Here is a 12,398-nt window from a genome sequence, read left to right on the forward strand (position 1 = left end):
TCTTGGACTGGATCCCTGTGATTGGAAACAACAGGCCCTGCCTCTCCTCCTTTCTGTGCAAATCTGAACTCTGACCCATGTAACATATGGAAAACACAATATCAATTTCCCCTCGGTTATTTTAATCAGTGGACAGCCTGTTGAATAAATGAATAAATAAACAAACCTTTATTAAACACCTATTCTCTCATTTCAGTCTCACTATAAATCTCCACAGGAGGATTTACTATTCTCAGTTTATAGTAAAATTAAGCCATAATTCATAGGATTGTTACACAACTTAAATGTAATTCAGAGCAAATCGTGTGACCGGAGGAACAAACTCATTCCTACAGTGAAAGCCCAATATAATACTGTGGGACAATGAAACAAGTACTGGTCAAGCCCTACAGTAATGGTCTCATAAAAGAATTTTACCATATCATATTGTTATTCCACATCACACTACTGAGATCCATGGAAAACAGAATTTTAAAAAAACACAGAAACTACCATAAAATTCTAGATCAGAAATGTCTATAATCTAATCACAATCTAAGCAAATAAACATTTCATATTCTTAATAACGGGTAATATTTATTGAGCTCTTTCAACAAAGCACACGCTAATTAAGCATGATTTGACATGGACATGTATCATTTACATTTATATATGTATTCAAATAATCTGTGGTAGAGGAACTATTATAACTGTTTAAAGATGAGGAAACTGGAGAACAGAAAGTTCAGTAATCTGCCCAAGATCACACAGCTAGCCAGTGGCCGGGATGGGATCTGAAAAACCAAGCACCAGAGTCTGTGCATTTGACCCCCATCCTATGAACTTCAAAAGCAAATGAAGTTCTTGCACCATATACAGCAGATGGGAAAGGAACCCAAAGTCACAGATGATATTGTCTCTTTCTCATTTCAAAACAACAAGAAATTTCTTTTTAAGCACACAGCATCAGGCAGCCCAAGGTACTAGCACTACATAACTTGAGAAAATCCACAATCCTCCTCAAGTTCAGTAGCTTGTTTCAAAGGCTCAGATAAGTCGAGTGCTGCTCATCAATCAGGTAAAAGATCATTTCGCCTGGCCTTCTTCAGTCGCCTTTGAAGGCCAACTCATTCAGAGCACTCAGTTTACCCTGAGATCCACATCTCTCTCTCCCCTCCTAGTTTCCTCCACACCATGCCTCTAAGGGGGTCCAACCACTCTTGTGACCCATGTAGAAATTATCAGAGAAGGAGAGAGGTTATTGTAGGGTTTGTTCTTCTGGCTCTGAGGAGGTCTATGAATTTACTTCTTGGTAGTAGACAAACTTGGCTGAATTTGAATTTTCTTTTTCTTTCTTTCTTTTTTTTCCCCTTTTTTTCAGTGCTGGGGTTGGAACCCAGGACCTCATGCAGGTTAAGCATGTGCTCTAACACTGAGTTACATTCCCAGACCTTGAACTTTGTTAAAAACAAAAGCAAAGAGTACCCGGCCATTTAAGAACTCCAGAGACAGAAATTCAGTGGTGGAGACTGTGTTTTAATAAGAAACTGGACAGTTGGGATAATAGCCCTTTAAGGCACACAGACTCTATCACACTGAGTATAACCCCAGTTCAGTCTGTGAAAAGCACAGTTGCTAAAGGCCACATTCTGACCTCACACCATGGCCACCTAGCACTATACATTTTATAAAATCAGATACAGTATAGCCGTGTGTGTGTGTGTGTGTGTGTGTGTACATACATGGGGTGAAACTGACTTTTATAAAATAAACAGCAATATGCACCCATATGGTCTAAGATTAATATAAAGTCAAAGTCTGGTTTTAATTTAGAAATCTACCTTATAACTGTAGCAATTCTAGCCAAGGTGAGTCCCTGGGGAATGATCAGAGTCACTGACAGGCCCTTGCTTTAGCACCTAGTCATATACTATTCTCCAATATCATAAAAATATAATTTACAGGGGACGGAAATACAAAACTTGCTCCCAAGCAGAAGGAAGAAAGTACAGAGAAACCAGCGTGTCAAGTATCCTCAACTATTTCTAAGTTCAGTGATTCGCATATTATTTAATATGACAGAAGACATAAAGTGTTCTACACACTCAGACCTAGACAGTAGGAATCCCTGAGCGACACAGCTCAGGGAGAGAGAAAGAAAAACGTACATCAAAAGGAGGAAAGCATCATCCCTCACTGTATGTGCCCCTAACATGATCCTAAGAGCACATTCACTAAACCAAAACAAGAATGAAAACTCACACCTCTTACCAGGCCTGGCCTGAATTTCCTTCCAATAAGAGAAAACCCCAAATCTATTCCTTCACCACAAAACCCCTGGTCTTGTAAAACCTGATGCTAGAAACCCTTTAACGCACTCCCAAGTCCTATTTTGTAGGTCATACTCTCATTATCTTGTTCTGCGACCAGTCTGATTAAATTATAGAAAATTACTAATCCATCACTCAGAATGGAGAGATCAGCGCCAGCCTGGTCTGTTTGTTTTTCCTTCTCCTATTCTAATTCTCCAGCAGATATTTAAAACAACGAAGACCCAAGGAGGACAGGACAACTTCAAATGAGGGCTAACGGACATATTAACTTAATCCCAGGAATATCATGCCTTTCCGCCCAAACAGAACGACACTGGTGACCAGTCACAGATATCAAGGAAGTGTCACACAGTGTAGCCATGTGGTATCTTCCGGTTCCTTCATACCTTGTGCTGCGGTGGGAAAGTTTAGGCTCCCCCAAAGTTCACCAGAGGTGTGGCCTTTGAGAGGCGATTAGGTGATTCGGGAAGAACCTTGATGAAGGAATTAGTGCCTTTCTGTAAGAAGCCCAAGAAAGCTTAGCTGCCTCCTCCTCCCTGTGTGGTCAGAAAGCAAAGCCACTGTTGAAGCAGAGATGGAGCCCTCACCAGACACTGAAGCTGTGATCACCTTGATCTTGGACTTCCCAAAGTCCAGAACTTTGAGCAACAAATTTTTCATTTATAAATTACTTGACCAAGGCATTTTGTTATAGCAGCCCATATGGACTAGGCCATCTCATCTTTGAGTCCAAAGATGCCAATTTGCATATATGACCAGCATTAATGATACAGGACAAGAGCTTTTCTCTTTAGTGGAACTAACTCATCCAGACATGATCTGAATCCATACATACTACTGGGATTACTAAGTGAACCCAGGCCAGCACCATGTATTCTAACCTGGCCTTTTCCACAAGAACATGTTGATATTGACAGGACTCCTTATACTACTAAACCAACTTTTGACCCCAGGAGAATCCTGCCTGGCTATTCCAGCAACACACACTCACCCTTGGGTGTGTCCACCACCTCTGTCCATGTAATTTTACAAGATTCTCGAGGCAGAGATTTTCTACACCTCTCATGGAACTGTCCTAATAGAGGCCATTCAAAGACTCTAAAATACCAAATGCACAGCAAGCTCTAACACTAGCCAAAAGCTGTCCAATTTATACTTCTCCAGCATGATTTATTAACACTTTGTGCAGAGACTTGTCAACTCATACCAGCTGTGTCATCTCCAGAGCGAGATGGCAGCACACAGATAAATTAAAAATCAATTTTTTTATTAGAAACTATTTGAAGCATTAGAAGGAATGTGATTTTGAGCCGTCTTCCCTGTTTTAGCAGGAAACCCCAGTGATACCCTCCTTACTGTATCAGGAATACCTAGATGTTCTTTTTGGAGAACAGCAAGGCATTATTACCTATCATCAGCCCAAACTGCTACTTGGTCCCTTAGAATCATTAGCCCTGGCTGACAGGAATCATGAAATATTGTGCTACTTCAGACTGAAAATTTTCCCCATGTGGCTGCTACCATGGTTAGTCAAGAGGTAGTGCCTGGTCACTGCAAAAATTAATAAGAACAAATGGGGAGGAGTTGGGAATGTGGCTCAATGGTAGAAGTGCTTGTCTGTAAGGCCCTGGGTTCGATTCCCAGCACCATTAAAAAAAATAAGGGAAAAGAGTTAAGTTTTTTTTTTTTTTTAATGCTTCTCCTTCATCAGACCAAAAAAGACTCATAACATTATTAAAATGTATCTCTATACAGGTATATCTAAACACCTGAATATAGGGATACATATGCATTTATATATGTCCTGTTCCTTTCCAGTCATTCTCATTCCCAATTTTACTAGAAAGAAGGAGAGAATATTTCAAGTTTTGTTAATGGAAAACACAATAACCTATCCTAGTCTTGACCCACAACTAAGTAAACAGTGAAAGTTCTGGAATAATAAAACAATTGTTTTAGTACTTTTCCTTTTGTGCTCCCGCTCAAGAACAGGGATCAGACAAATTTCCAATGATAAGTGTAATAGTATCTAAACTCATGTGTTTATGGATGAGTTGATGCTAATGAGGAAATCTTAAAAGAGCTGATCATCAATGGTAGAAGGATTTACAGAGGCAATAAACATAGGAAAAAGCCCTTCCTATATCCTCTCCCTCTTCAGTTTGTTATGAGGTTCATAAAGAGCCTAGCCCCATGCCTAGTGGTTTCCTTCTTCCTCTTGTTAGGCTGATGAACCTTAAGAGACGCAGTTTGGGATTCTGCTAAAAATAAGCATGTGTTAAAGCTCAAAGGACTGACCAGGAGGACATACTTCATGGTACTGGACCTTGTTAATGGAAAGAACTTTTGTAAAAGAGCCATCAACAACAGCAACAGGATCACATTTAAGACCCCAAATGATCATTACGGCCTGAAGCCAAGAAACAGAGATTTTATTTGGAATAATAACTTTTAAAACCAACCCTTGAAAATAATACAGGTTTAACACCTTTTGCTGCTGCTGCTGGTGGTGGAGGGTGCCTCCAAAAGTTAATACAGAACTTCTTTTTGATTTGTCAGTAGGATCCCCACTCAACTCTATAGAGCTGGCCATTTTTTTTCTGCATATGTATGAGGCCCATGTAACAAACACACACACACACACACACACACACACATCTCAGAGGCCCAAGAGGAAATGACTGTAGAATTTTAAATCAGAAACCCAGGGCTTTGGTTAGTAGTGTCAGGTTAAAGGCTCGCCCATCTCCAAAGCTAATTCGGTTCTGAAGAGTCCCAGGGGTGTCTAGCTGAACAGAAGGAGCTAGGAAACCTTAGCAGGCCAGAGCCCAGCCTGGGGAATTGCTGGGACTCAGTGCCAGGGGCTGAGGCTCACCCCAGAGTTGGTATCAGATAATACCAAGTGCTAGTCTGGATTTCCACGACTAATCGACTGGAGAGTAGAACTTCCAGGTTCCCTGGTGTCTGTGCTGTCGAGTGGGAGGACTGTGCCTGGCTAGTAGTATACTTAATAAAAGAGAAATAAATCCAACACAGAATAAGTCTGTAAGTAGCAATGGTTTATGCTTTAGAAATCTTTAGTCATACTATTGTGGGGTGCAGAGGCCAGGAAGAGACCTAAGAGGAAGTGGAAAGCATTCCAAATTTACTATAGATTGTTTTCACAAGTTTCCTTTTTACATATTCTAATTTGCACTTCTTAAATGTGTTTACTGGGTTCTACAGATTCTTAAAACAACCTATCAATAGGGGCTTTAATCACTTTTGTATTTACTCAGAAGGGCTCTTTGGCTGCGAAGCAATTTGCCCCAGTTCATTCCCCTATCACCCCTTTTCCCTACCCCCAACATTGCACACATTACTCCTTCCTTTTAGGGTCAACTTTCTAAATCTGCTCCTATATAACTTCTTAAAACCCTGGGATGATTTCTCTCAAGCAACTTTAATCCCCAGACTTAACTACATTTTAACTTCGATAGAACACAGTTCTCCAGGAGAAGAAAAATCCTTCCCTTACACATAAACAAACAAGCATACAAACCAAGAGTTTATCATTACAACTAGGACTTAGGACTGCAATTATACCCTATAATAAATAGAAATTAACACTAATTTTTACCCAAGTCAATATTTATTACATCTAGATACCACTTGTAAGTCCCTCCAAGCCTCACTCAGCACTTAGCCAGCCTTGGGTTAGTGGGACTGAATTGCAAAATACACCATTTGCCCAGAAATTGCTCTTAGTCCAAATGCAAATTGCTTATAAAACATGTGTAAACCCCGCTTAGAACAGGCAGCACACATCCATAAAAATCCATTCAATGCAAAGGTAAGTGGAAAAGCTTCTCAAATTAAGGCTTCCCTTTTAAAACTGGAGGGACGTTTAAGGTGTTTCCAAAGGTAAATTGCTTCTGACTTTGGTAAAAGCAGCTTTACGCGAGTGAAAGAGGGAGGCGATTTTTAAGTGAGGAGATACCAGTATTCAATTAGAGAACAGGGTGGGAGAGTCCCCACTCTCAAAATATAACTTCATCACCAGGCACCGGCGGCGCAGGAGAGGCCCACCAGGCACACGAGCTAAAATGGAGCCTGAATTTCCTCTCAGACGGAGAGGGTAGTCGCACGAGGTCAGGGTCAAGGTCACCGGCAGGGCAGGCTGCAGCTGCCCGACAGCGCTGCACACCACGGGAGGCACGGCCGTTCCATCTCCGTCACAGCCCAAACAGATAAATCCCTTCTCTTCTCCCACCCTCCCTCTAACCCCGCCAACTTTTCTTTATTTCTTTTCTTTCTTTCTTTCTTTCTTTTTTTTTTTTTTTCTTAAAGCAGGGGGAGAAGAAAGGAAAATGACCAAATAACCTCACCGCCCTGGTTTTCGCACACAAGCTCATCAGCTCCCAAAGTTGCCATCTAAGGGCAAGTTCGCAGAGAACACTGAAGCCCATTTTGTCGGAGCTGGGCAAGCCTCCCCCGTGGCCCCCGCGGGGACTCGGGCCTCGGCTCGCTCCCCCACACGCCCCCGAGAAGAGCTGGGCGCCGTGGCCGGGCCGGCCATGTGCACGCACTCTCCACCAACTGCTGCGAGTTTTCTGTGAATCGCTGCGCGGAGCCTCCCAACTCGCCCTCCCCGACTCCGCCGCCTTCTCCTCCTCGCACAAAATTTCCCTACACACGCAGCCGCCCGAGAGTGATTTTATGTGCATATATATTACATATGTGATATTATCCTCAGAACCTCTAGCGGGCAGGCGAAGAAAGGACTGCACAGGGGCATTTTTTTTTTTTTTTAAAGGAAGGGGAAAAAAAGCACAACCCCAGCCCTGTGCGTCGACTCCCTGCGTACCGGGAAGGGGAAAGAAAAGAGGAATGTTTGCGGAGCAGACTGCCTGCAAGTGCCCTTGCTCGCCACTTCGGCCGCGGCCCGGGTGACACGGAGCCGCGGGAGCGCCCGGCCCCGGCAGCCCGCGCCCCCCTCGCGGTCCCCCCGGGCCGGCACCGCCGCGGATATTTCGCGAGGGGGAGATCGATCGCGCTGCCTGTCTGCAGCGGAAACGCACACGCTCACACACCACCCGAGCCCGAGACACCATAACCTTAACCCTTCCCCCACCCTCCGTGAACTTCAGGTGACCGACCACGTCGGCCTGACACCCGGGCGGGCGGGCGCTCCGGCTCCGCTCCCGCCCCCAGCCCGGGTTTTGCAGGATCGGGCTCCGAGCAGCGCCAAACCGCGGGGAGAGGGGAGCCGAGCGGGGGGGAGAGAGGAGAAATTGACCCTCCGTCTCCCCCGACCCCTCCCTCCGGCGCCTCCCGCGTCCCCTCCTCCCCGTCACCCCGCCCCACGCCTTCTCCCCTGCCCCCTCTTCCCTGCATTCAAGGAGCCGGGCGGCCCCGGGGGATATTTTTAGTTGCTTCTTTCTCCTTCACTTTTAGCTTTAGCAGCATCTCGGAACACTCAAAGCGGAGCGAGATTGGGGGGGCGGGGGGAACTGGAGAGGGAGTGGGGGAAAAGTTAAGAGTCTCGCAAAGAAAAGCCGGAGGGCGGGCGGAGAGGGACCGGGGGCGCGGGTGGAGGAGGGGAAGGGGACCGGGCCGTGCCGGCGGGTGTGTGTCTCCAGTTGGTGTGTGTGGCTGCCGCCGGGGAGGGCTGTGATGCACTTTAGTCCTGGACTCTGCTCAGGCTCGCCGGGGAGGGGGGTCTGGGAGCCCGAGTCTCGCCCGGCTCCGTCTGCTCCCACTGACCCCGCATTTTATTGCGGCCAGGAGCCCTGCTCCTCCCTCCCCTCAGCTCTGCAGGGACCTCGCGCGCCGCGAGCCGCCCTGCCTCCTGCCTCCGCCTCGGCGCAGCTCCCGCACCCCACATCCGCCCGCCGCTGCCCGGCCTCGCCCCCCGCCCGGCCGCCCCGCGCCCCGGCGCGCCCCCTCGCCCCGGCGGCGCGTGTATCCCCGTGTGTTTGTGTGCGGTGCCCCCCACACCCTCCCCGGCCGCTCCCGCCTCGCCCGCCCCCGACTCCCCTCCTCCGCCGCCGCCTCCTCCACCTCCGCCTCCTCCTGCTCCAGCCGCCGCCGCTGCCGCCGGCGGCTCCGGGGCCGACCCACCCCGGCGCAACCTTTAGCCGGAGACGGACCTCTCCCTGGATCCCGAGCCCGGCGGGCGGCCGCGCGCCCTCGCCCCGGCACCCCCAAACGCCATGTCACGGCCCCCGGCCCGCCGCGCGCCCCGACCCCCGCACCCCAGGCACCGGGAGCCACAAGGAATTTTTTTTTTTTTTTTTAAAGATTCCAACCTCTCCCACCTCCCCCCCAGCCCCCGGTAAAAACCCCGGCATCCACACTACTCCCCTCCTCCCGCTTTCGCCCCCTCCCCCCAGCAACCCGGAGTGAGGAGGGGGAGGGGGAGGCAAAGGGGAAAAAAGCCCGATCTCAAGGAAAAAAAGAGGGGGGGCGAGAGAAAGAAAGAAAAAGAGAGAGAGAATAGAAAGGGCACGGGGCTGATCATCACCAACATGGCTGCCTCAGCATAGACCTAAACGAGGAGTAACCCGGGCTGTGTCTTTGTCAGTTTCACCTCTGTAACCCTAAACTAATGCAGAAAACAACGGAGGAGGCTGCGGAGGGGAAAGAGGAGAGGGAGGGCGAGAAAATGGCACGAGAGGAGGTGGAGAAGGGATGACTTACGTGAGGGAAGGCGCTTGGGCTGCTCCTGCTTCCTCCTGGGCATTTTCCCCCTTTTCTCACATTCTCCTCCTTGGTTAATGTGAGATCAAATAAACCCCCGTGGGGGCAGAGAGGCAGACACTGGCAGGAGCGGGGAGGTAGTTGGGGGGCGGGCGGGCGGGCAGGGGGAAACCCCTTCTCTCCGGTGTGTGCAATGGGTTGAAGCTTGTTTCCTGGAGCCAGAAGAGGGGTTTTCTTCTTTTCTTTCTTTTCTTTTTTTTTTTTTTCCTCCTCTTTTTTTTTTTTTTTAATTTTTGGTCGTGCACCTGGCTTGTCCCCGAGCGTAATATTCTTCAATGGAAACGGATCTAATAGGTGTGAGTGTGTGTGTGTCCTGTGCTCGCGTGTGTGATGGGAGGTATAAATAAATGAGTGCCGGTGCGGCGGTGTCTATGGCCGCGCTCTGTGTCTCCGAGCCCCTAACACTAATGTCGGGATCAAAGGGCAGCGGCGGCGGCAGCACAGCTCACAGCTCGCTCTCTTGCTCTCTCTCTCTCTCTCTCTCTCTCTCTCTCTCTCTCTCTCTCTTTCTCGCTCTCTCTCTCCTCTCGCGCTCTCTCTCCCTCTCTCTCTCTCTGTCACACACACACTCACACACACACACACACACACAGGCACAGACTGAGGGAAAGAGCGAGAGCTAGACACACACACACACACACACACACACACACACACACACGCGCAGAGCAAAGAGGAAAGGTGCCCTAAGGCTCCCAGGGCGGACTCAGCCGCGGATTTACAACCGCTCTGTCTGCAAAGAATGGGGGGCGCGCGTGCGGGGGTGGGATGGAGTTCTTCGAATTTATCCCGCTAGTCGCCAAATCTAGGGGGAAAAAAAGTTTTTCCCACTCTTTCAACAACGATCCGTTCATTATTTTACGGATATATTTTTTTAAAGGAGATAGATTGCTCTCTTAACTTTCTTTTGTTTATTAAACTACATTTTGTTCTGTATAAAATTCTTCGGGCTTTTGTCACTAGAAGAATTACTTCCTCACTCCATCACTGTAAGTCTGGAGGTTGCAGACTCCCACACACTCTCCAAAAACATCCCAATAAAAATATTCCTAAAAAAAATAATTTAAAAGATACCATATGGTAAGATCAATAACCAGTTTGATGGAATGAATGTCCAGCTGTTGGTGCATCTGATAGAGGTAACACTTGAAAAAAAAAATGCTGCCTAAATGAAAGTTACAGGTCCTTGACAAAGGGGGGAAAATAAGATTAGGTCACCCCTGATGGCTGATTTAACTGTTACATGATACTCCTACAGTGCACACAGCGATCTTGACTTCTGAAATTTACTTTTTTCCTCTACTATAATGCAGGTATATGAAATTTACCCTGAAGCAATTCCAGTGTGCATTATGTGCCTAATATAGCAGTTTTCATTAACTGATATACTTTCATTACTTTACAAATCATCACACATCTCGCTTCAAAGAGACACATAAAGGGGAAAACCAGAAAAGGACCGGGCTCACTCAGCACAAAAGGTACTTGGTGAAAGAGGACTGTTCTCTTTGTGACTTGCAGTCATTTAGATAGAAGTTCACTCAGGTTGTTAATGATTTAAACTCCAAAACCTGCTACTACAATTGAAGTGAAAAATGGTCTGAAGAAGAGTTGTTTCATAAAACTCTTTGTAACAGGAAACTTTGAACTTAGCGGAATACATTATATGTCATGAGTCAGATGTAGTTAAAAAATAAGAAGGTGCATTATTTAACTACATCTTCCCTTTTGAGCTTTTTAAAAACTCTGACTCATCATCTTATTATGTTAAATATTTTCCTACCAATTTTTAAATAGACTTTTTCATCAAAGAAGGTGGAGGCATAGTGAAGATATAGAACATTAAAATGACACTCTATAAGTTGACAGGAATAACTGATGCCTCTTTGAGGTTCTGATTTACTTAGAAATCTTCAGTGGTGTTAAAGAGAGCCATGGGGGTTAAATTCCTATGAACCCCCTTTAAAAATAACAATAAGGCCCTATATTATGTAATTTTAGTAGAGTAGCTCAAAGAGTACCGCATCTCCCCAAAGATGTCTTTCTTTGAGGATGAAATCTCAGGGTGAACCCCTCCCTGCCAATTGCTCCCAAAAGATCTAGCTTCCCAATATCAAGTAATGCCATCTGAAGACAATTTAAATACTCACTTTGAATTCAACCTAAAACCAAACAAGGAGCAGTCAAGTTTAAATGGAGCATCATCCTGAAACTTATTTTTCCAATTTTTTTTTTGCATTATAATTTGAAATAGAACTATCTTTCAACTCAGATCGAATTCAATTGGCCATGACTTGGACTATTGTCAGTAGCATTAGGCTTGAAATTAATGTCTGAATGATAAACCAGAGCTCATCCATTCCAAGTGCACCCATCACCCTGAGTCTGTAGGATCTTCACACCTAACACGGGTAAACCAATGGTCACAAGGTTTCACCACTGCTCCCTGGGAACCTTTGGCTAGGATATTGAAGATTATTACTCTGCATAGATACATCACCACCTTTTCCTGAATTGCTATGGCTCTTCACAATGTTTAGTACACTATAATTGAAAACACACTTTAGGCCTTTTCTCAAAGCAGAGTACATTTCCTGCGACCTTTTAAAGGCATGCAGGCATATGCTGTCAACTTTTAATTATATAGGTATTTTATCAACAGCCAAAAGCATTTTTAAATTGAATTTATTCTTACCTCCACCTCTTTCCAAAAATTATTTAAAGTGGTACATAACAATAGAAAATGGAAATAAGGATAGAACATTTTCTGCTTAAATCCCAGGTTGGTATCTCTGTGCTATAAAACACTCTTCAAGGTCATTTACATCTCACCCTCAATTGCTGTATGCTTAGGGAACATAAACTAATTTTAATGTTAGACTAACATAAAATATTAGGAAGATAAATAATGGGGGTTATGACAATGGATTCAAAATCAAGATTGAATAAATAATTTGTGGTGCACCTATCCATGAACCATTAGCTTGGATAGTTGTTGGCCATAGTCATCAGACTGGAATATTCTGTGATTTGCCTCCATGGACCAGATTTTAAGATCATATGTTACCTTAATAATCACAGTATTTTCTCCACCACCACCCCCATCTCCATCACCTCTCAAACGTGATACTAAAATAGATTTTCTCAAAGTTGTGCACTCAAAGAACATGTTTCATAAGCACTAACTCTCACAGGTGTTAACTCCATTTAAGTCCAAGTATTGCTAAGGGTGGGTAGACAGAGGGAGCACTTTCCCTGGAATAGTGTGTGGTCTGTAGAGGATCTGCAAGGTCAAGACTATTTTCATCATAATACAAGGATGTTATTTGGCCTTTTATCCATGTT

At 45.5% G+C, this 12,398-nt stretch overlaps 1 protein-coding gene across 1 annotated transcript in view; it reads right to left on the bottom strand.

Annotated features, from left to right (window-relative positions):
• The window catches only part of Znf827 (zinc finger protein 827), a 163,264-nt gene extending 154,219 nt beyond the window's left edge, over positions 1-9,045 (bottom strand). The window contains exon 1 of the mRNA XM_077803489.1: positions 8,994-9,045. Coding sequence (XP_077659615.1) covers positions 8,994-9,036 — 43 coding nt within the window. The 5' untranslated portion in view covers positions 9,037-9,045. The remainder of the gene's footprint in view (positions 1-8,993) is intronic.
• Between the last annotated feature and the right edge of the window lie 3,353 nt (positions 9,046-12,398).

Source organism: Urocitellus parryii, chromosome 10 (assembly GCF_045843805.1).
Source record: "Urocitellus parryii isolate mUroPar1 chromosome 10, mUroPar1.hap1, whole genome shotgun sequence".
NCBI lineage: Eukaryota > Metazoa > Chordata > Mammalia > Rodentia > Sciuridae > Urocitellus > Urocitellus parryii.